At 49.1% G+C, this 26,011-nt stretch overlaps 1 protein-coding gene across 1 annotated transcript in view; it reads right to left on the bottom strand.

Annotated features, from left to right (window-relative positions):
* LOC148453948 (radial spoke head 1 homolog) overlaps positions 1 to 24,930 on the bottom strand; it is a 41,408-nt gene extending 16,478 nt beyond the window's left edge. The window contains exons 1-5 of the mRNA XM_088461461.1: positions 24,626 to 24,930; positions 15,774 to 15,887; positions 13,252 to 13,357; positions 13,056 to 13,146; positions 1,507 to 1,642 (exon numbers count right to left, since the gene is read on the bottom strand). Of these exons, the coding sequence (XP_088317587.1) occupies positions 1,507 to 1,642; positions 13,056 to 13,146; positions 13,252 to 13,357; positions 15,774 to 15,887; positions 24,626 to 24,679 (501 nt within the window). The 5' untranslated portion in view covers positions 24,680 to 24,930. The remainder of the gene's footprint in view (positions 1 to 1,506; positions 1,643 to 13,055; positions 13,147 to 13,251; positions 13,358 to 15,773; positions 15,888 to 24,625) is intronic.
* Positions 24,931 to 26,011: the final 1,081 nt, after the last annotated feature.

Here is a 26,011-nt window from a genome sequence, read left to right as displayed (position 1 = left end):
GGAACGCCCCCTACACTCCCATAACACGCCCAAAAGTGACACCCTCTCTGTGCCTGACTAGCCACTTCCCAGTAATGCCCCAACACTCCCATAACACACCCATAAGTAACACCCTTTCTGTGCCTCTGACGAGCCACCTCCCAGGAACGCCCTCGACACTCCCATAACACACCCTCTCTGTGCCTCTGACTAGCCACCTCCCAGTAATGCCCCCAACACTCCCATAACACGCCCATAAGTCACACCCTCTCTGTGCCTCTGACTAGCCACCTCCCAGGAACACTCCCGATACTCCCATAACATGTCCATTAGATGACCCATTCTGAATAGCCACCTCCCAGTCACCGCCCAGGAACGCCCTGACACTCCCATAAGATGGACCATCCCCGTGCGTATGAATAGCCACCTCCCAGTCATCGCCCAGGAACGCCCCGGACACTCCTATAACACGGCCATAAGATGGACCGTCCCCGTGCGTATGAATAGCCACCTCCCAGGAACAGGCATTTAGGATATGCTTATACTGTAATACATATATTTACACCCCTGTTGGTGCTATAATGAGATCGATACACTCTGTAGCAGTATCTAACATTACACGGCCGATAATGTTAGATACACTGTTACACAGAGTGTACCAATGGATAAAATACAGTAATAGCACCGCCCGGTGCCTGCGCACAGTAATAGCACCGCCCACTGCCTGCGCACAGTAAAAGCACCGCCCACTGCCTGCGCACAGTAAAAGCACCGCCCGGTGCCCGCGCACAGTAATAGCACCGCCCACTGCCTGCGCACAGTAAAAGCACCGCCCACTGCCTGCGCACAGTAAAAGCACCGCCCGGTGCCCGCGCACAGTAATAGCACCGCTCACTGCCTGTGCACAGTAAAAGCACCGCCCACTGCCTGCGCACAGTAAAAGCACCGCCCGGTGCCCGCGCACAGTAAAAGCACCGCCCACTGCCTGTGCACAGTAAAAGCACCGCCCACTGCCTGCGCACAGTAATAGCACCGCCCGGTGCCTGCGCACAGTAATAGCACCGCCTGGTGCCTGCGCACAGTAATAGCACCGCCTGGTGCCTGCGCACAGTAATAGCACCGCGCACAGTAATAGCACCGCTCGGTGCTCGCGCACAGTAATAGCACCGCCCGGTGCTCGCGCACATGCACTGCCCGGGGACCGCGCACAGTAATAGCACCGCCCGGTGCCCGCGCACAGTAATAGCACCGCCCGGTGCTCGCGACAGTAATAGCACCGCCTGGTGCCCGCGCTCAGTAATAGCACCGCCCGGGGACCGCGCACAGTAATAGTACCGCCCGGTGCCTGCGCACAGTAATAGCACCGCCCACTGCCTGCGCACAGTAATAGCACCGCCCGGTGCCCGCGCACAGTAATAGTACCGCCCGGTGCCTGCGCACAGTAATAGCACCGCCCGGTGCCCGCGCACAGTAATAGTACCGCCCGGTGCCTGCGCACAGTAATAGCATGCTGGTTCTTGCACTTACTGTGTTACTAGAGAACTTTCCCTGGTATCGGTGATTGAGATGGACCAGTTCTCCAGCTCCTTCTTGTTTTCCATTCACCCATGTGCCAATGTACTTAGATCCTGTGTCAGCATATCTGTATATGCCTTGTCCATGCCTGCGGGGTAACAGAACATGGATCTATCATCATACATAACAAAGCAATAATGCAGGAAATGTGCGGATACAATAGTGACAGTCTGGAACTGTATTACACGATGAGATTATATCAGTCATTGTTACAGCAAACAATGGGCCTGGTACAGCATGGATTGCTACTGCGATAGCGTACGCAGACGGCCGATTGTTGCACACAGCGCGTGCACGGCACCAACATTGCGATCGCGCTGCGATCACGCACAACACGAAAAGCCATCGCAGAGTGAGTGACAGGTAGTCAGCATTTGGGGAGGTGACGGGGGCGTGGTCAGAGAAACACAGGCGAGCCTGTCCGTTTGAACACCGTTGCATGTGTGTGCATAAATTAGTCACTGTGACGGTATACGTAGCTTGTGTACTCACTGTGGGGGTCATTCAGACCCACTCACGAGCAAATTTCTCTCGCTAGCAGGTCGATGTTGTTAGTCTGCGCATCCCTCCGTCGTGCGCATGCGCGAAACCCGGCGAGCGACGAGAAATACGTCGCTCGGGGTCTTGCACCAAAGGGGGCGTGCTGTCGATGGTCACTGACAGCATGCCCCCTTTGGTGGGCGTGCCGGGGGCGTGGCGGCCAGACGGAGGCGTTCCCATGGGAACGCCTACCATCTGAGTCCGGCCCCACTGACATCAGTAATGATGTCAGTGGGAGTGACTTTGGCTCTTTCTCGTCGCAAGCCCGATAGACCATCATCATGGACGCTCGCTATAGCTCCATTTTCATGGAGGAGGGCCCTGATTCAGAGCGAGCGTTCTGCTCAGAGCGTTCAGCTCTGAATCAGGGCCTGTGTGTGATGAGGTTAGTAATGTATGAGTAAGGCCAGGGCTGCTGTAATTGTGTGTGAGGGGCCGATGTTACTCCGTGTTACCGATGTATACGCAGGACTGCAAGATGTTACGGATGTGAGACAGCGGTAGTGGGCGGCTCTATGCTGACTGTGCGATGGCTTTGCGATTACAGTCATTAGCATAATACCGCAGCAGAACTGCATGCGTAATCGCAGTAGCGATCACAATATTGATCCGTAATGAATCAGGCTCAATGTTACAAGGTACAATGCTACAGAGTACTATGCTACAAGGGGTATAATGTTACAGGGTACTATGCTACAAGGGGTATAATGTTACAGGGTACTATGCTACAAGGGGTATAATGTTACAGGCTACAATGCTACAGTGCAATGTCACAGGGTACAATGTTACAGGGTGCAATGTTACAGGCTACAATGCTACAGTGCAATGTTACAGGGTACAATGTTACAGGGTGCAATGCTACAGTGCGATGTCACAGGGTACAATGTTATAGGGTGCAATGCTACAGTGCGATGTCACAGGGTACAATGTTACAGGGTGCAATGCTACATTGTGATGTCACAGGGTACAATGTTACAGGCTACAATGCTACAGTGCGATGTCACAGGGTACAATGTTACAGGGTGCAATGTTACAGGCTACAATGCTACAGTGCAATGTTACAGGGTACAATGTTACAGGGTGCAATGTTACAGTGCGATGTCACAGGGTACAATGTTACAGGGTGCAATGCTACAGTGCGATGTCACAGGGTACAATGTTACAGGGTGCAATGCTACAGTGTGATGTCACAGGGTACAATGTTACAGGCTACAATGCTACAGTGCGATGTCACAGGGTACAATGTTACAGGGTGCAATGTTACAGGCTACAATGCTACAGTGCGATGTCACAGGGTACAATGTTACAGGGTGCAATGCTACAGTGCGATGTCACAGGGTACAATGTTACAGGGTGCAATTTTACAAAGTACAGTACTGTAGTACAGTATTACAGGGTACAATACTACAGTGCAATGTTACAGGGTACAATGCTACAAGGAACAATATTACAGGGTACAATATTACAGAGTATAATACTAAAGTACAATGTTTCAGGGTATAATACTACAGTGAAATGTTACAGGGTACAATGCTACAAGGACCTCATTCAGGCCCGCTCGCTAGCGCTGTGCGCTCGCAAGCGGCCCAATGGTGCGCGAACTACACTGTGCGATCGCAGCCCGCTCGCTCAGCAAAGACAGCCCAGTGACATGAGTGACAGGAGAGGCCGTTTGTGGGTGGTAACAGGGGCAGGACACTAATAACGGGGGTGTGGAGGTGCGAACGCAAGCGTGCCTCGGTGTTTCAACGCCGTTTTTAAGGCGTGCATAATTAACAGGCAGCGTCATAGTACACGTCACATGCCTGTTTCTTACACTGAAGTCCTCGCAGTGCTTGCGGCAGGGTAAGGCAACCACAAGCGCTGCGATCGCTACCGATGGTGCTCGATGTACCAATGTTTTAATACACTTCCTGGAGATGACGTGCGCTAGTGGGCGTCTCAACATACGCTAATGGGTGTCTGCATACACAGAGCGATCGCTCGCACAGCCAAAGTGGGTGTGCTTATGCCTTGGCGAGCGACCGCTTCCCATGCCGTCACTTTGACAAATTTGCATACGCTGGATGCGAGCGATCGCATCTAGCGAGCGGGTCTGAATGAGGTCCAATATTACAGGGTACAATGTTGAGTATAACACTACAGTACAATGTTACAGGATATAATACTACAGTACAATGTTACAGGGTATAATACTACAGTGAAATGTTACAGGGTACAATGCTACAAGGAACAATGTTACAGGGTACAATGTTACAGAGTATAATACTACAGTGAAATGTTACAGGGTACAATGCTACAAGGAACAATGTTACAGGGTACAATGCTACAAGGAACAATGTTACCGGGTACAATGTTACAGAGTGTAATACTAAAGTACAATGTTTCAGGGTATAATACTACAGTACAATGTTACAGGGTATAATACTACAGTGAAATGTTACAGGATACAATGCTACAAGAAACAATGTGACAGGGTACAATGCAACAGTACAATGTTACAGGGTACAATGTTATAGGGCTACAATACTACAGTGCAATGTTATAAGTACAATGTTACAGGGAACTACAGGGTACAATGCTACAAGGAACAGTGTTATAGGGTACAATGCAATAGGGTAGCGTTCCCGCTAGGCTGTTTTAGTGGGGCGCCGCGCCCTCTCCGTATCCAAAAGGGCAGAATACACACTGCCCCCCTTGGCGGCGCCCTGCTAAAACAGCCAGCGGGTGTGGAAAATTGTGGTATAGCGATTGCCACTGGTGCATGCGCCTGGCATCTATTCACAGAGACATGAGTGCTTGGGGGCAGCCCAGCATGTCCGTAAGTGCTGGGCACGCCCCCAAGAGCTTTTCCATGGCCATGCCCACTTTTCGGGCACATGCCAGAGTGCCCGTTGTCTAGGTCCGGCACCAAGTGAACACTAATGGGGTACAATACTACGGTGCAATATTTTAATACAATGTTACAATGTACAATGCTACAGGGAACAATGTTACAGGGTACAATGCAAGATGATACAATGTTACAGGGTACAATACTACAGGATACAATGTAAAAGGACACAATGTTACAATGTACAATATTACAAGGAACAATTTCACAGGATACAATATTACAGCGTAAAATGATGAGAATACATTGTCACTATATAATGTAAGAGAACACAATGTTACAGGGAACAATACTACAGGATACAATGTCACTGGGTACAATGTAAGAGGACACAATGTTACAGGGAACAATACTACAGGATACAATGTCACTGGGTACAATGTAAGAGGACACAATGTTACAGGGTACAATATTACATAGAGAAATTGGAACACTGATATAACTAAAAAACTAGATCAGGCACAAAAATGTATATATATTAATTAATTGTTACCCATACTGCAGCTCCCAAAAAAGTTCTGGAAACACTAAATATACAGCAGACAAAATACACATACAAGGGAGAGCTATAGTAAAAAGTTACAAATTCATTTAATATAACATAATTGTTAGAATATATTTTACACCTTACATGTAATAAAACCACTTAATATGGCCAAAAATAATTTAAATATATAAAAACGAGTATAGAATAGGGCAAAATAGCCTCAAGAAGAACAGATATAAAGTCCACTAAGCCTTTAGAAATCCGTTAAAAATGCAGGGATCCACTTTGTGAAATAACATGTACATTTATCCAGGTATACAATATAGGGCCAACCTCCTGAGGACACAATGCTACAGCGTACAATGTAAGAGGACACAATGTTACAGGGTACAATATTACATGGTACAATGTAAGAGGACACAATGTCACAGGGTACAATATTACATGGTACAATGTAAGAGGACACAATGTCACAGGGTACAATGTAAGAGAACACAATGTTACAGGGTACAATATTACACGGTACAATGTTACAGGGTACAATGATGAGAATAGAATGTCACTGTACAATGTTACAGGATACAATGTTACAGGGTACAATGATGAGAATAGAATGTCACTGTACAATGTTACAGGATACAATGTTACAGGGTACAATGATGAGAATAGAATGTCACTGTACAATGTTACAGGATGCAATATTACAGGGTACAATATTACAGGGTACAATGTCACAGGGTACAATGTTGAGAACACAATGTCACAGGATACAATGTTACAGGGTACAATATTACAGGATACAATGTTACAGGGTACAATGTTGAGAACACAATGTTACAGGGTACAATGTCACAGGGTACAATGTTGAGAACACAATGTCACAGGGTACAATATTACAGGGTACAATGTCACAGGGTACAATATAAGAGGACACAATGTTACAGGGAATAATATTACAGTACACAATATTACAGGGTACAATGTTGAGAACACAATGTCACAGGACACAATATTACAGGGTACAATGTCACAGGGTACAATATTACAGGGTACAATGTCACAGGGTACAATATAAGAGGACACAATGTTACAGGGAATAATATTACAGGACGCAATATTACAGGGTACAATGGGCCTGATGCACTACAGATTGCTATTCTGCTTATACGCTCGCAACACAGTTGCTAATATCAGTGGTGCGTTTTAAATGTTTGCATTCAATTACGATCGCATCCTAACATAAGGACGCCCATTTCCCCCCGCTATGTCTGTATTCTTACTGTGCATGCACCGGCGTCCGAGAGCAGCAGGTCAGGTCATACCTGCTGCAATGGATGCTGGGAAAAGGGGGCGGAGCCAGCGCCTGGTGCCAGTCAGACAGTACGCCATTTCTCTGCTCTATTTGGCTTGTGGCACAGACTACGTCATCCTCAGATGGCAAATCTGTACTGCAGGAGGGGAACAGAAAGCTGAGCTCTACGTTCCTTTATGAATTGCACTCACTATTCAAAAGTATGATGACGCGATTCATACACGAAGCGGGGGTGCCGCAGGAGATGGAAGACCCTGCTCCAGGGTAACCCCTCTATGAATCGCTGAAAGCAGTAAAAATCCCTGTATTCAGCTAAACAGGACTTGTCACTGCCTTATGCATAGACTCCATTCACTTTATCTGCATCCAAGGCTTAGTAAATAGACCCCTAAATTGTGAAAGATAAAGAACCAACCCATCAGCTCCTAACTGTCATTTTTCAAACACTGGCTATATAATATAAGTTAGAGGCTGATTGGTTGGTACTTTAGCTCTCACAATTTTATCTCCAAGCTTTGATAAATACCCGTCAGCATAATATGTATAGAAAACACACTGATACTTTCCTGGGCTTGCTCATGTATTGTGTTTTACATGTGGTTCCATAGAACTGGCCACGAGAAGCCTTAGGTAAATGCATGTAGCCATAGGGATCATTGTGCCTTATACCCAATGCAGGGAAATGGCGCTGATTATGGGCCTGATTCACTACAGATCGCAATTCTGCTTATAGGCAGCGCAGTTGCCAATAATAGCGGTGACATGTAAATGTTTGCAGTCACATTGCGATCACAGCCTGACATAAGGATGCCCACGTTCTCTTACTCACATCCGTATACTAGGGGAACATAGCAAAACAATCAATAACAAAGTAACATCGGACCCATTCGCACACTTGCACAAGCACTGACCTTACCACAAGCACTGACCTTACTCAGAAATTGCTGCCAGCCACACACGCTATGGCCACTTATAGCCACACAGTGGCTAATGTATGCCCGCCCCTGGCACGCCTGCATTCACCCGACCAGGGTACAATGTGGTTGGAGGACACAATGTTACAGGGTACAAGGTTGGAGGACACAATGTTACAGGGTACAATGTGGTTGGAGGACACAATGTTACAGGGTACAATGTTGGAGGACACAATGTTACAGGGTACAATGTTGGAGGACACAATGTTACAGGGTACAAGGTTTGAGGACACAATGTTACAGGGTACAAGGATTGAGGACACAATGTTACAGGGTACAATGTGGTTGGAGGACACAATGTTACAGGGTACAATGTTGGAGGACAATGTTATAGGGTACAATATTACAGGATACAATGTTACAGGGTACAATGTGGTTGGAGGACACAATGTTACAGGGTACAATGTGGTTGGAGGACACAATGTTACAGGGTACAATGTTGGAGGACAATGTTATAGGGTACAATATTACAGGATACAATGTTATAGGGTACAATATTACAGGATACAATGTTACAGGGTACAATGTGGTTGGAGGACACAATGTTACAGGGTACAATGTGGTTGGAGGACACAATGTTACAGGGTACAAGGTTTGAGGACACAATGTTACAGGGTACAATGTGGTTGGAGGACACAATGTCAAAGGGTATAATGTTGGAGGATACAATATTACAAGATACAATGCTACAGGCTACAATGTTAGAGGACACAATATTACAGGGTACAATGTTACAGGATACAATGCTACAGGGTACAATATTACAGGGTACAATGTTAGAGGACACAATGTTACAGAATACAAAGCTAAAGGGTACAATGTTAGAGGACACAATGTTACAGGGTACAATATTACAGGGTACAATGCTACAGGGTACGATGTTAGAGGAAACAATGTTACTGGATACAATGCTACAGGGTAAAATGTTGGAGGACACAATGTTGCAGGGTACAATATTTCAGGATACAATGTTATAGGGTAAAATGTTGGAGGACACAATATTACAGGGTACAACGTTACAGGATACAGTGTTGGAAGACACAATGTTACAGGGTACAATGGGTCTGATTCAGAGCCGGACGCTATTTGCGCTCGTTCATAAAAAGGGGCAGGCTATTTAAATTGACCGTTCGCTCTTTGCGGTCTGTTGACGCCTCCATGTTTGAACGAGCGAACAAAACATGCGGTCGTAATTTTGAAAAAACGCCCCCTGGCCGCTCGCATCATACGTCATCTCCGCTATTTAATAGATTAATCGAGTACATCGAAAGGCGAATGAACTGCTCGCTATTCTTGTGGTTGCATTTTCCTACCGCAATCATGCGAGCAGTTCTGGCTATAAGACACCCAACTGACGTGGTCGATGACGCTGCTTTGTTAATTATGCACACCCTTAAAACGCCCGTTTTGACCTTTAGGCACGCCAGCGTTCTGATCTCCACTCCCCGTTTTCAAGCACCTTCCCCTGTTACCACCCACAAACGCCTCATTCTGTCACTCAAATTATCAGGCATTCGCTATTTTGCGAGCACACAATTTTCGACCGCACTGACTGGTTCGCGCATGCGTACTAAAACCCGTACATCGCTCGGAGCGAACAAGCGGCCGCTTACGAGCGGCTCTGAATCAAGGCCTATGTTACAGGGTACAATGTGTCGAAGCCGGATGATTGGCTGAGGCCAAAATTGTAAAATTAGGATCTGTACGACGCCATTTTATGTTGCCCCTGACGACACCATCTTGCGTCGTCAGCATGAAACCATTGTGTGCGATGCTAATATGCTATTATTAGCATTGTGCCACTACATATTGTTAAAGTCCTACCATACCCCATACGCACATTAAATCATACATATAATATACAAGATGCACAGCGCACAGTTGCGCTGTTTAGTAAAGCACTCTACACATAAAACGCACCATGCACAGTAGCGACTGTACGATACCCCGTGTACGGCGCTGTTATGATCATTAGCGTTGTGCGTCTGCCACTGCCCCAGGTTAAAAGTCCTCATTACACAAATACGTACATTTATTACTACATATAATATGAACAACCCCGCACAGCATGTACCACGGTGTACTCCACAAACAAGTAGACGCACAATGCATACTAGCGTCTTTTTTTAATATCCCCACACTGACACATTGCATACTTACACAAAAAGGTTCCCTAGCATTAAGGTTAATATTAAAGGTTTTATATGTTATCAAATCTATTGTGATATGCAGGTATTTTGATATCTAGGGTTTACTACATGATAAGCAGACCGTGTTTGGTGCTATTCTAAACCACTGTTTATTTGCAGATTTCCGGTTCCATCGGCAAGAAGATCGCAACATGCGTCTGCGAATTATGGAGCATAGAGAGATAGGCATTGAAATGTACTCTGTGATGTAATGTTTATTAGCCAGTTTAGACTTCTTCTTCGGCGGGAAAACGCACACAAAGAGCTGATGGAAGGCTGAACTATTACAATACAAACTGACCTATGAACTGTATCGTAACAGAAGAACCAGGAGGAAGAACCAATGGGATTATGCCAACGTGTTCTATTGTATTGCCTATTACTGCAAGGGTACATATGCAAGCACCCTGGATCTGGTAGTTAGTCATCTTTTCTTTCTGTTGGCGGAGGTTTCATAGTTGATGCCGGGAAATCTGGATCCAGAGCGCATGCGTATGTATCGACTGTACCTTGTATATTGTATAACCTTTGCGCTAATTGTTATATAGATCAAGGCGTGTAACTATCTGCTTTTTATGTGAATAATAACTTTTGTGCTTTGGAACCACACTCAAAGTTTGGAAAGTGATTATTTCATATGCGTACGCAACGCTAAATAGCGACTTTATTGTATAGAGGTTAAATAGGAATTCATAGTTGGGGGCTCGTATATTGAATTAACGCTGCCAAGTTACACGGTAACACACGGTTATTTGTCCCTCATCAAAGGGTGGAAGCGCCATACGCAGGAAAGAACGCATTGCCTTCGAAAACCTGCTACCACTCGATGCTGAGATACCGCTATCCGTTATTGTGTGAGTTCAAGGAGCGCTGGTTAGAATTCGGGGACAAGGAAGGAAAAAGTTTGTTTTCCTTCGTTGATAAAGTTTCATGTTAAAAGGGGAAGTTGCACAATAACGTACGCATATTTCCTGTATTGATGCCACGTGTTCAAACAGTCATTGTATGCATAGCGTGATTGCTTGTTAAACCTCTGTGTCATACTGCTATATTAAGGGAAAAGGTTCTATTTTCTGCGCAGAAATGGTGTATGTAAATTGAAACGTGTGATTGTTAAGTCTACTGTCTGTTAAGCCTAAATAGTGGAGATTACTGTCTGTGAAACTTCAGTGCAAACTGGGTAGGTGCCTAAAGGGGCCGTACAAACTACTGGGCCAGTGTACAAAGCAGGTACATTGTGGTTATCGAGAAACTAAGGGGTTTCTTGGTCCGGCACCCATTAATCGCATTGCTAAATAGCGACTTTATTGTATAGAGGTTAAATAGGAATTCATAAATGTTAGAGGAAACAATGTTACTGGATACAATGCTACAGGGTACAATGTTAGAGGAAACAATGTTACTGGATACAATGCTACAGGTTACAATGTTAGAGGAAACAATGTTACTGGATACAATGCTACAGGGTACAATGTTACTGGATACAATGCTACAGGGTACAATGTTAGAGGAAACAAGGTTACTAGATACAATGCTACAGGGTACAATGTTAGAGGAAACAATGTTAGAGGAAACAATGTTACTGGATACAATGCTACAGGGTACAATGTTAGAGGAAACAATGCTACAGGGTACAATGTTACTGGATACAATGCTACAGGGTACAATGTTAGAGGAAACAAGGGGCCTGATTCAGAGCCGGACGCTATTTGCGCTCGCTCGTCCAGAAAATAGGGGTGGCTATTCAAATGAACCGTTCGCTGTTTGCGGTCTGTTCACGCCTCTAGGTCTGAACGAGCGCACAAAACTTGCGGTCGTTTTTTGGGAAGCTACGCCCCCTGTCCGCTCGCATCCTACGTCATGTCCGCTATTTATTAGATTAATCGAGTACATCGAACAGGGTATGAGCTGCTCGCTATTCTTGTGGTTGGTTTTTGCTACCACAATTATGCGAGCAGTTCTGGCTTAAAAAAAACCCAGTGACGTGGTCAATGACGCTGCTGTTTTAAATATGCACACCCATAAAACGCCCGTTTTGACCTTTAAGCACGCCTGCGATCGGATCTCCACTCCCCGTTTACAAGCACCTTCCCCTGTTACCACCCACATACGCCTCATTCTGTCACTCAAATTAGCAGGCATTCGCTATTTTGCGAGCACATGAATTTCGGCCGCACTGACTGGTTCACGCATGCGTATAACGATCCGTACGCATGCGCAGTTGGGCAAACATCGCTCGGAGCGAACGAGCTGCCGCTTACGAGTGGCTCTGAATCAGGCCCAATGTTACTAGATACAATGCTACAGGGTACAATGTTAGAGGAAACAATGTTAGAGGAAACAATGTTAGAGGAAACAATGTTACTGGATACAATGCTACAGGGTACAATGTTAGAGGAGACAATGTTACTGGATACAATGCTACAGGGTACAATGTTACTGGATACAATGCTACAGGGTACAATGTTAGAGGAAACAATGTTACTGGATACAATGCTACAGGGTACAATGTTACTGGATACAATGCTACAGGGTACAATGTTAGAGGAAACAATGTTACTGGATACAATGCTACAGGGTACAATGTTAGAGGAAACAATGTTACTGGATACAATGCTACAGGGTACAATGTTAGAGGAGACAATGTTACTGGATACAATGTTAGAGGAAACAATGTTACTGGATACAATGTTAGAGGAAACAATGTTAGAGGAAACAATGTTAGTGGATACAATGTTACAGGGTACAATGTTACAGGGTACAATGTTAGAGGAAACAATGTTAGTGGATACAATGCTACAGGGTACAATGTTAGAGGAAACAATGTTAGAGGAAACAATGTTAGAGGAAATAATGTTACAGGGTACAATGTTAGAGGAAACAATGTTAGAGGAAACAATGTTAGAGGAAATAATGTTACTGGATACAATGCTACAGGGTACAATGTTAGAGGAAACAATGTTACTGGATACAAGGTTAGAGGAGACAATGTTACTGGATACAATGCTACAGGTTACAATGTTAGAGGAAACAATGTTACTGGATACAATGCTACAGGGTACAATGTTGAGCAATCACCTAAAAAAATTTTTTTTTTTCTAAATACCTTTGATGAGCGAGCCAGTCTCCGCTGTAGGTGTCTCTATTGGGGTACGTGTAAACCCCCTGTCCTTGTCGTTGGTCATCAACCCAGTCACCTTGAGAGAGAAATGTGACAAGAAAGTGACATCAGTGTCTGGGAAACCAGCGACGGCATCTGTGAGGTGGGGAGGAACCAGCACCCGAGTATCTTCCGCTATTACCTTCGTACTTAGATCCATCTGGGTACATAAAGGTCCCGACCCCGTGCTTCAGGTTCTGGTAATACTCTCCTATGTAGCGGGAGCCATTTTTGAATCGGTACGTTCCCTGTCAACACCAAATATTAGCATTAGCATTAGTTATCCTGACATTTACTGTCTTTGGCTATGGAGCAATAGGAGGTGTTACTCTGAGGTCCTCCATGAAGCTCATCACCCCAGCAATGAGCAGACACAGACCCAGTGACTATATATGATACACATGTACATCACTGCCACATTCACTCAGGGGGCGACACAGCTCGGGGGGCTGTAATACACGGATGTGATAGGAGATAAGAGGGGTGTCCATATCTACACATAGCTCAGGATCACGTGTCGGTAACAATGCGGATATGACGGGATCAGCCTGTGCAGATCGGGTCCTGCGTGATCGCTCGCAGTCTCCTCATGCTGCCATGTTTGGTGATCGCTCGCAGTCTCCTCATGCTACGGTGTTTGGTGATCGCTCGCAGTCTCCTCATGCTGCCGTGTTTGGTGATTGCTCGCAGATTCCTCATGCTGCCGTGTTTGGTGATCGCTCGCAGTCTCCTCATGCTGCAGTGTATGGTGATCGCTCGCAGATTCCTCATGCTGCGGTGTTTGGTGATCGCTCGCAGTCTCCTCATGCTGCCGTGTTTGGTGATCGCTCGCAGTCTCCTCATGCTGCGGTGTTTGGTGATCGCTCGCAGTCTCCTCATGCTGCGGTGTTTGGTGATCGCTCGCAGTCTCCTCATGCTGCCGTGTTTGGTGATCGCTCGCAGTCTCCTCATGCTGCCGTGTTTGGTGATCGCTCGCAGTCTCCTCATGCTGCGGTGTATGGTGATCGCTCGCAGATTCCTCATGCTGCAGTGTTTGGTGATCGCTCGCAGTCTCCTCATGCTGCCGTGTTTGGTGATCGCTCGCAGTCTCCTCATGCTGCGGTGTATGGTGATCGCTCGCAGATTCCTCATGCTGCCGTGTTTGGGGGACAGAGACCAGGACGTTCTACAAAACGGGGGTGTACTGCCCCCATTTTGTAGGCGTACAGAGACTGGCCTAGGGCTGCGACCATCGCAATCGATGATCATGATGGTGATCTGGAGTGCGTCTTTGGATGCAGCACTGGGATCGCAGATGTATACAGGAGGCGTCTATTTCCTACAGACGCCAACTTCTGCATTTGCATGTGAGTTGTACGGTATTGCACAGCGCTCTCTTGTGCTTTCCTGCGGCTGCGCAATACCGTACACATCAGAATCGCGCCCGGCGTGCACAATGATGCGGGGATGGCAACAAAATGGTCGCAAATCAGCCATAGAAAATGTGCTTATGATAGCTGTATATCTGCGCTCATACGCATTGCCGTGTACAGCATAGAATGCGCTCATACGCAATGTCGTGTACAGCATAGAATGCGCTTATACGCAATGCCGTGTACAGCATAGAATGCGCTCATACGCAATGCCATGTACAGCATAGAATGCGCTCATACGCAATGCCATGTACAGCATAGAATGCGCTCATACGCAAAGTCGTGTACAGCATAGAATGCGGTCATACGCATTGCCGTGTACAGCATAGAAGGCGCTCATACGCATTGCCGTGTACAGCATAGAAGGCGCTCATACGCAATGCCGTTTACAGCGTAGAATGCGCTCATAGGCATTGCCGTGTACAGCATAGAATGCGCTCATACGCATTGCCGTGTACAGCATAGAATGCGCTCATACGCATTGCCGTGTACAGCATAGAATGCGCTTATTCACAATGCCATGTACAGCATAGAATGCGCTCATACACAATGCCGTGTACAGCATAGAATGCGCTCATACGCATTGCCGTGTACAGCATAGAATGCGCTCATACGCATTGCCGTGTACAGCATAGAATGCGCTCATACGCATTGACGTGTACAGCATAGAATGCGCTCATACGCAATGACGTGTACAGCATAGAATGCGCTCATATGCATTGCCGTGTACAGCATAGAATGCGCTCATACGCATTGCTGTGTACAGCATAGAATGCGCTCATACACAATGCCATGTACAGCATAGAATGCACTCATACACAATGCCGTGTACAGCATAGAATGCGCTCATACGCATTGCCGTGTACAGCATAGAATGCGCTCATACGCATTGCCGTGTACAGCATAGAATGCGCTCATATGCATTGCCGTGTACAGCATTGAATGCGCTCATACGTTTTGCCGTGTACAGCATAGAATGCGCCCGGCTCCGCACTGGCAGCATAGTTTATGACAAGCCGTCATTCTGGCAGGAGCAAAGGATACTCCCCCGCAGGCGTATATGTAAATGATTGCAGATTACCATGAGCCGCATTTGCATGAACACGCCCTTACTGACCCGTCCTAGGAGAGACGCCGCTGCCCACCCCTGTTCCTCCTGGCACCTGGTGACCATGAACAGTGCCAATCCCCACAGGACCTGCCGCGCCATCTGGCGTAACAGTACATGGGCTTCTCACACAGTGATTGTTACCTTGCTCTGCCGCTTCCCCTTCTCATACATTCCTTCATACGTGTCTCCATTCGGCAGCCGTGCTTTGCCGTGTCCGTGTCTTTCCCCAGCTTCGTTCCTGTCACCTTCATACTCCTGGGTGAGAAGAGAGAGGAGGTGAGAGAGATTCATTCCTGGAGGGCAGAATGACTACACTGTGCCACTATGTGCCTCCACTGTGCCACTGTGCCACTATGTGCCTACACCGTGCCACTGTGCCACTATGTGCCTATACTGTGTCACTATGTGCCACTATGTGCCTACACTATGTCACTATGTGCCTACACAGCTCCACTATGTGCCTAAACTGTGCCTATACCATGCCACTATGTGCCTACACTGTGCCACTTTGTGCCTACACTGTGCCACTATGTGCTTACACCATGCCACAATGTGCCCTGAAACCCCTGGCTATGTCAGCAATGGTAATCATGACCACAATAGCAGTGTAAGTGACAGAACAGAGCTGTATGTGTGGATCTCAGCACACAATCACTACATGTATATGAGAAAAATATGTTTGATAAAAGAAAGTTTGTTTTTTAGACTCTCTCCCCTATAGGCTATACCATACTGTAGAGCAGTGTCTCCCAAACTTGGCCTAACAGTGTATGTCTTGGCTTATGTATGTATAGCATACTTAGTACTTAGCAAGCCAGTGTATGTCCTGATCACTGGCTTGCTAAGTACTAATTATACCATCCTCATGGGTTGGCAACACCCGCTCTAAATTCTAGCACCCCTCTACAACCTGTGTATGCTCCCGACACCTGCCTACCCTAGTAACCCCAGAGACCCGGTATCTCCTCTATCACCCCCTAGTAACCCCAGAGACCCGGTATCTCCTCTATCACCCCCTAGTAACCCCAGAGACCCGGTATCTCCTCTATCACCCCCTAGTAACCCCAGTGACCCGGTATCTCCTCTATCACCCCCTAGTAACCCCAGAGATCCGGTATCTCCTCTCTAACACCTAGTAACCCCAGTGACCCAGTATCTCCTCTCTTACACCCCTAGTAACCCCAGTGACTCGGTGTCTCCTCTCTCGCAGCCCTAGTAACCCAGAGATCCGGTATCTCCTCTCTAACACCTAGTAACCCCAGTGACACAGTATCTCCTCTCTTACACCCCTAGTAACCCCAGTGACCCGGTGTTTCCTTTATCACCCCCTAGTAACCCCAGAGACCCAGTATCTCCTCTCTTACACCTAGTAACCCCAGTGACCCAGTATCTCCTCTCTTACACCTAGTAACCCCAGTGACCCAGTATCTCCTCTCTAACACCTAGTAACCCCAGCGACCCAGTATCTCCTCTCTCACCCCTAGTAACCCCAGTGACTCGGTATCTCCTCTCTCATCCCCTAGTAACCCCAGTGACCCAGTATCTCCTCTCTTACACCTAGTAACCCCAGTTACTCGGTTTCTCCTCTCTCACACCTAGTAACCCCAGAGATCCGGTATCTCCTCTCTCACACCTAGTAACCCCAGAGACCCAGTATCTCCTCTCTCACCCCTAGTAACCCCAGTGACCAGGTGTTTCCTCTATCACCCCGTAGTAACTCCAGTGACCCAGTATCTCCTCTCTCACCCCTAGTAACCCCAGTGACCCAGTATCTCCTCTCTCACCCCTAGTAACCCCAGTGACCCAGTATCTCCTCTCTCACCCCTAGTAACCCCAGTGACCCAGTATCTCCTCTATCACACCTAGTAACCCCAGTGACCCAGTATCTCCTCTCTCACCCCTAGTAACCCCAGTGACCAGGTGTTTCCTCTATCACCCCCTAGTAACCCCAGTGACCCAGTATCTCCTCTCTCACCCCTAGTAACCCCAGTGAATCGGTGTCTCCTCTCTCACCCCTAGTAACCCCAGTGACCAGGGGTCTCCTCTCTATTACCCCCTAGTAACCCCAGTGACCCGGTATCTCCTCTCTCACCCCTAGTAACCCCAGTGACCCGGTGTCTCCTCTATCACCCCCTAGTAACCCTAGTGACCCGGTGTCTCCTCTATCACCCCCTAGTAACCCCAGAGACCCGGTATCTCCTCTCTCACCCCTAGTAACCCCAGTGACCCGGTGTCTCCTCTATCACCCCCTAGTAACCCCAGTGACCCGGTGTTTCCTCTATCACCACCTAGTAACCCCAGTGACCCAGTATCTCCTCTCTTACACCTAGTAACCCCAGTGACCCAGTATCTCCTCTCTCACCCCTAGTAACCCCAGTGACCCGGTATCTCCTCTCTTACACCTAGTAACCCCAGTGACCCAGTATCTCCTCTCTTACACCTAGTAACCCCAGTGACCCAGTATCTCCTCTCTAACACCTAGTAACCCCAGTGACCCAGTATCTCCTCTCTCACCCCTAGTAACCCCAGTGACTCGGTATCTCCTCTCTCATCCCCTAGTAACCCCAGTGACCCAGTATCTCCTCTCTCACCCCTAGTAACCCCAGTGACCCGGTATCTCCTCTCTTACACCTAGTAACCCCAGTGACCCAGTATCTCCTCTCTTACACCTAGTAACCCCAGTGACCCGGTATCTCCTCTCTTACACCAAGTAACCCCAGTGACCCGGTGTCTCCTCTCTCACCCCTAGTAACCCCAGTGACCAAGTATCTCCTCTATCACCCCCTAGTAACCCCAGAGACCCGGTATCTCCTCTATCACCCCCTAGTAACCCCAGTGACCCGGTATCTCCTCTATCACCCCCTAGTAACCCCAGTGACCCGGTGTCTCCTCTCTCACACCTAGTAACCCCAGTGACTCGGTATCTCCTCTCTCATCCCCTAGTAACACCAGTGACGCAGTGTTTCCTCTCTCGCCCCTAGTAACCCCAGTGACCCAGTATCTCCTCTCTTACACCTAGTAACCCCAGTATCTCCTCTCTCACCCCTAGTAACCCCAGTGACCAGGTGTTTCCTCTATCACCCCCTAGTAACCCCAGTGACCCAGTATCTCCTCTCTCACCCCTAGTAACCCCAGTGACCCAGTATCTCCTCTCTCACCCCTAGTAACCCCAGTGACCCGGTGTTTCCTTTATCACCCCCTAGTAAACCCAGTGACCCAGTATCTCCTCTCTCACCCCTAGTAACCCCAGTGACTCGGTATCTCCTCTCTCATCCCCTAGTAACCCCAGTGACCCAGTGTTTCCTCTCTCGCCCCTAGTAACCCCAGTGACCCAGTATCTCCTCTCTTACACCTAGTAACCCCAGTTACTCGGTTTCTCCTCTCTCACACCTAGTAACCCCAGAGATCTGGTATCTCCTCTCTCACACCTAGTAACCCCAGTGACCCAGTATCTCCTCTCTCACCCCTAGTAACCCCAGTGACCCGGTGTTTCCTCTATCACCCCCTAGTAACTCCAGTGACCCAGTATCTCCTCTCTCACCCCTAGTAACCCCAGTGACCCAGTATCTCCTCTCTCACCCCTAGTAACCCCAGTGACCCAGTATCTCCTCTATCACACCTAGTAACCCCAGTGGCCCAGTATCTCCTCTCTCACACCTAGTAACCCCAGTGACCCAGTATCTCCTCTCTCACCCCTAGTAACCCCAGTGACCAGGTGTTTCCTCTATCACCCCCTAGTAACCCCAGTGACCCAGTATCTCCTCTCTCACCCCTAGTAACCCCAGTGAATCGGTGTCTCCTCTCTCACCCCTAGTAACCCCAGTGACCCGGGGTCTCCTCTCTATTACCCCCTAGTAACCCCAGTGACCCGGTATCTCCTCTCTCACCCCTAGTAACCCCAGTGACCCGGTGTCTCCTCTATCACCCCCTAGTAACCCTAGTGACCCGGTGTCTCCTCTATCACCACCTAGTAACCCCAGTGACCCAGTATCTCCTCTCTTACACCTAGTAACCCCAGTGACCCAGTATCTCCTCTCTCACCCCTAGTAACCCCAGTGACCCGGTATCTCCTCTCTTACACCTAGTAACCCCAGTGACCCAGTATCTCCTCTCTTACACCTAGTAACCCCAGTGACCCAGTATCTCCTCTCTAACACCTAGTAACCCCAGTGACCCAGTATCTCCTCTCTCACCCCTAGTAACCACAGTGACTCGGTATCTCCTCTCTCATCCCCTAGTAACCCCAGTGACCCAATATCTCCTCTCTCACCCCTAGTAACCCCAGTGACCCGGTATCTCCTCTCTTACACCTAGTAACCCCAGTGACCCAGTATCTCCTCTCTTACACCTAGTAACCCCAGTGACCCGGTATCTCCTCTCTTACACCAAGTAACCCCAGTGACCCGGTGTCTCCTCTCTCACCCCTAGTAACCCCAGTGACCCAGTATCTCCTCTATCACCCCCTAGTAACCGCAGTGACCCGGTATCTCCTCTCTCACCCCTAGTAACCCCAGTGACCCAGTATCTCCTCTATCACACCTAGTAACCCCAGTGGCCCAGTATCTCCTCTCTCACACCTAGTAACCCCAGTGACCCAGTATCTCCTCTCTCACCCCTAGTAACCCCAGTGACCAGGTGTTTCCTCTATCACCCCCTAGTAACCCCAGTGACCCAGTATCTCCTCTCTCACCGCTAGAAACCCCAGTGAATCGGTGTCTCCTCTCTCACCCCTAGTAACCCCAGTGACCCGGGGTCTCCTCTCTATTACCCCCTAGTAACCCCAGTGACCCGGTATCTCCTCTCTCACCCCTAGTAACCCCAGTGACCCGGTGTCTCCTTTATCACCCCCTAGTAACCCTAGTGACCCGGTGTCTCCTCTATCACCACCTAGTAACCCCAGTGACCCAGTATCTCCTCTCTTACACCTAGTAACCCCAGTGACCCAGTATCTCCTCTCACCCCTAGTAACCCCAGTGACCCGGTATCTCCTCTCTTACACCTAGTAACCCCAGTGACCCAGTATCTCCTCTCTTACACCTAGTAACCCCAGTGACCCAGTATCTCCTCTCTAACACCTAGTAACCCCAGTGACCCAGTATCTCCTCTCTCACCCCTAGTAACCACAGTGACTCGGTATCTCCTCTCTCATCCCCTAGTAACCCCAGTGACCCGGTATCTCCTCTCTCACCCCTAGTAACCCGGTATCTCCTCTCTTACACCTAGTAACCCCAGTGACCCAGTATCTCCTCTCTTACACCTAGTAACCCCAGTGACCCGGTATCTCCTCTCTTACACCAAGTAACCCCAGTGACCCGGTGTCTCCTCTCTCACCCCTAGTAACCCCAGTGACCCAGTATCTCCTCTCTCACCCCTAGTAACCCCAGTGACCCGGTATCTCCTCTCTCACCCCTAGTAACCCCTGTGACCCGGTGTCTCCTCTATCACCCCCTAGTAACCCCAGTGACCCGATGTCTCCTCTATCACCCCCTAGTAACCCCAGTGACCCGGTGTCTCCTTTATCACCCCCTAGTAACCCTAGTGACCCGGTATCTCCTCTCTTACACTTAGTAACCCCAGTGACCCAGTATCTCCTCTCTCACCCCTAGTAACCCCAGTGACCCGGTATCTCCTCTCTTACACCTAGTAACCCCAGTGACCCAGTATCTCCTCTCTTACACCTAGTAACCCCAGTGACCCGGTATCTCCTCTCTTACACCGAGTAACCCCAGAGACCCGGTATCTCCTCTATCACCCCCTAGTAACCCCAGTGACCCGGTGACTCCTCTCTCACACCTAGTAACCCCAGTGACCCGGTATCTCCTCTCTCATATCCCTAGTAACCCCAGTGACCCGGTATCTCCTCTCTCACCCCCTAGTAACCCCAGTGACCCGGTGTCTCCTCTCTCACACCTAGTAACCCCAGTGACCCAGTATCTCCTCTCTCACACCTAGTAACCCCAGTGACCCAGTATCTCCTCTCTAACACCTAGAAACCCTAGAGACCCGGTATCTCCTCTCTCACCCCTAGTAACCCCAGTGACCCGGTATCTCCTCTCTCACCCCTAGTAACCCCAGTGACCCGGTGTCTCCTCTCTCACACCTAGTAACCTCAGTGACCCGGTGTCACCTCTCTCACACCCTAGTAACCCGGTATCTCCTCTATCACACCTAGTAACCCCTGTGACCCAGTATCTCCTCTCTTACACCTAGTAACCCCAGTGACTCGGTGTTTCCTCTATCACCCCCTAGTAACCCCAGTGACCCGGTATCTCCTCTATCACACCTAGTAACCCCAGTGACCCGGTATCTCCTCTATCACACCTAGTAACCCCTGTGACCCGGTGTCTCCTCTCTCACAGCCTAGTAACCCCAGTGACCCAGTATCTCCTCTCTTACACCTAGTAACCCCAGTGACTCGGTATCTCCTCTATCACCCACTAGTAACCCCAGTGACCCAGTGTCTCCTCTCTATCACCTAGTAACCCCAGTGACCTGGTATCTCCTCTCTAACACCTAGTAACCCCAGTGACCCTGTATCTCCTCTCTCATCCCTTGTAACACCTGTGACCTGGTATCTCCTCTCTCATCCCCTTGTAACCTCAGTGACCCAAGATGTCCTCTCTCACCCTCTAGTAACTCCAGTAACCCAATGTCTCCTCTCTCACCCCTTGTAACCTCAGTGACCCGATATGTCCTCTCTCACCAATTCTAACCTCAGTGACCCGATATCTCCTCTCTCATCCCCTTGTAACCTCAGTGACCCGGTATCTGCTCTATCAACCCTAGTAACCCCAGTGACACGGAACCTCCTTTCTCAGACCCAAGTAACCCCAGTGATCGCGTACCTCCTCTCTCACCATCTAGTAACCCCAGTTACCGGTATCTCCTCTCTCACCTCAAGTAACCCCAGTAATCCGGTATCTCCTCTATCACACTCTAGTAACCCCAGTGACCAGGTATTTCCTCTAGTAAGCCCAGTGACCCGGTAAACCCAGTGACCAGGTATCTCCTCTCTCACCCCTTGTAACCTCAGTGACCCGATATCTCCTCTCTCGCAGCCCTAGTAACCCCAGTGACCGGGTGTCTCCTCTATCACCCTCTAGTAACCACAATGACCCGGTATCTCATCTCTCACCCATAGTAACCCCAGTGACCCGGTATCTCCTCTCTCACCCATAGTAACCCCAGTGACCCGGCATCTCCTCTCTCACGCATAGTAACCCCAGTGACCCTGTATCTCCTCTCTCTCATCCCTAGTAACCCCAGTGACTCGGTATCTCCGCTCTCGCAGCCCTAGTAACCCTAGTGACCCGGTATCTCCTCTATCACCTTCTACTAACCCCAGTGACCTGGTATCTTTTCTATCACCCTCTAGTAACCCCACTGACTTGATATCTCCACTCTCACCTCTAGTAACCCCAGTGACCCGGTATCTCCTCTCTCACCCCTAGTAACCCCAGTGACCCGGTATCTCCGCTCTCGCAGCCCTAGAAACCCCAGTCACCCAGTATCTCCTCTCTCACAGCCCTAGTAACCCCAGTGACCCGGTATCTCCTCTCTCACCCATAGTAACCCCAGTGACCCGGTATCTCCTCTCTCACCCATAGTAACCCCAGTGACCCTGTATCTCCTCTCTCTCATCCCTAGTAACCCCAGTGACTCGGTATCTCCGCTCTCGCAGCCCTAGTAAACCCAGTGACAGAGTATCTCTTCTCTCATCCCTAGTAACCCCAGTGACCCGGTATCTCCGCTCTCGCAGCCCTAGTAAACCCAGTGACAGAGTATCTCTTCTCTCATCCCTAGTAACCCCAGTGACCCGGTATCTCCTCTCTCTCATCCCTAGTAACCGCAGTGACCCGGTATCTCCTCTCTTGCAGCCCTAGTAACCCCAGTGACCCGGTATCTCCTCTATCACCCCTAGCAAACCTAGTGACCCGGTATCTCCTCTCTCTCATCCCTAGTAACCCCAGTGACCCGGTATCTCCTCTCTCTCATCCCTAGTAACCCCAGTGACCCGGTATCTCCTCTCTCTCATCCCTAGTAACCCCAGTGACCCGGTTTCTCCGCTCTCTCATCCCTAGTAACCCCAGTGACCCGGTTTCTCCGCTCTCGCAGCCCTAGTAACACCAGTGACCCAGTATCTCCTCTCTCGCAGCCCTAGTAACCCAAGTGACCCAGTATCTCCTCTATCACCCCTAGCAAACCCAGTGACCCGGCATCTCCTCTCTCACCCATAGCAACCCCAGTGACCCGGTATCTCCTCTCTCTCATCCCTAGTAACCCCAGTGACCCGGTATCTCCTCTCTCTCATCCCTAGTAACCCCAGTGACCCGGTATCTCCTCTCTCACCCCTAGTAACCCCAGTGACCCGGTATCTCCTCTATCACCCCCTAGTAACCCCAGTGACCCGGTATCTCCTCTATCACCCCTAGCAAACCTAGTGACCCGGTATCTCCTCTCTCTCATCCCTAGTAACCCCAGTGACCCGGTATCTCCTCTCTCTCATCCCTAGTAACCCCAGTGACCCGGTATCTCCTCTCTCTCATCCCTAGTAACCCCAGTGACCCGGTTTCTCCGCTCTCTCATCCCTAGTAACCCCAGTGACCCGGTTTCTCCGCTCTCGCAGCCCTAGTAACACCAGTGACCCAGTATCTCCTCTCTCGCAGCCCTAGTAACCCAAGTGACCCAGTATCTCCTCTATCACCCCTAGCAAACCCAGTGACCCGGCATCTCCTCTCTCACCCATAGCAACCCCAGTGACCCGGTATCTCCTCTCTCTCATCCCTAGTAACCCCAGTGACCCGGTATCTCCTCTATCACCCCTAGTAACCCGGTATCTCCTCTCTCACCCCTAGTAACCCCAGTGACCCGGTATCTCCTCTATCACCCCTAGTAACCCGGAATCTCCTCTCTCACCCATAGTAACCCCAGTGACCCGGTATCTCCTCTATCACCCCCTAGTAACCCCAGTGACCCGACATGCCCTCTCTCACCCCCAGGTCGGGCTCTGCCTCCTCCTCGAACTCCTCGGAGTCCAGATCAGACATGGCCGCTGTGACAGAATCAGCTCCGGGGTCCCGGTCCGTGTCTGGTGTAACCGGGGTGACTCACTGGCGTGTACCGGGTGCCAGTGACCTGTAGTATCCCAGCGTTGTGTTACCAGGGAGACGCTTATCATCTCCATAGAGACGTGATCCGCCCCCAGCACACTCGTTTCCATGGTGACGGCTGCTCTCTCCAGGCGCAGCCATCTTTGTATTGGGCAGAGTGTACTTCTTACTTCCTAGTAGCGACTATTATTTAACGTTATATCCCCAGGGTGCTCCATATAGTGACACTGCTTCTCAGCATAGCTTCCACTGCGACACTCTCCTCCCATATCCGTGTGTTACATTTATTACTGTCCTCCCATCTGTCATGTGTCACACTCATTACTGTCCTACATCTGTCCTGTGCCACACTCATTACTGTCCTCCATCTGTCATGTGTCACATTTATTACTATCCTCCATCTGTCATGTGTCACACTCATTACTGTCCTCCCATCTGCCATGTGTCACACTCATTACTGTCCTCCCATCTGCCATGTGTCACACTCATTACTGTCCTCCCATCTGCCATGTGTCACACTCATTACTGTCCTCCCATCTGCCATGTGTCACACTCATTACTGTCCTCCCATCTGTCATGTGTCACACTCATTACTGTCCTCCCATCTGCCATGTGTCACACTCATTACTGTCCTCCCATCTGCCATGTGTCACACTCATTACTGTCCTCCCATCTGCCATGTGTCACACTCATTACTGTCCTCCCATCTGTCATGTGTCACACTCATTACTGTCCTCCCATCTGTCATGTGTCACACTCATTACTGTCCTCCATCTGCCATGTGTCACACTCATTACTGTCCTCCATCTGCCATGTGTCACACTCATTACAGTCCTCCATCTGCCATGTGTCACACTCATTACTGTCCTCCCATCTGCCATGTGTCACACTCATTACTGTCCTCCCATCTGTCACACTCATTACTATCCTCCCATCTGTCATGTGTCACGGGTGTGTGTGTGTAGGGGTGAGGCGGGGCAATGCGGGTGTGTATGTGTAGGGGTGAGGCGGGGCAATGCGGGTGTGTATGTGTAGGGGTGAGGTGGGGCAATGCGGGTGTGTATGTGTAGGGGTGAGGTGGGGCAATGCGGGTGTGTATGTGTAGGGGTGAGGCGGGGCAATGCGGGTGTGTATGTGTAGGGGTGAGGCGGGGCAATGCGGGTGTGTATGTGTAGAGGTGAGGCGGGGCAATGCGGGTGTGTATGTGTAGGGGTGAGGCGGGGCAATGCGGGTGTGTATGTGTAGAGGTGAGGCGGGGCAATGCGGGTG

Source organism: Taudactylus pleione, unplaced genomic scaffold, assembly GCF_031769625.1.
Source record: "Taudactylus pleione unplaced genomic scaffold, aTauple2 ptg001056l, whole genome shotgun sequence".
Lineage (NCBI taxonomy): Eukaryota > Metazoa > Chordata > Amphibia > Anura > Myobatrachidae > Taudactylus > Taudactylus pleione.
Note: the sequence above shows the minus strand (reverse complement) of the source record. Positions and strands in the feature narration are given on the sequence as shown.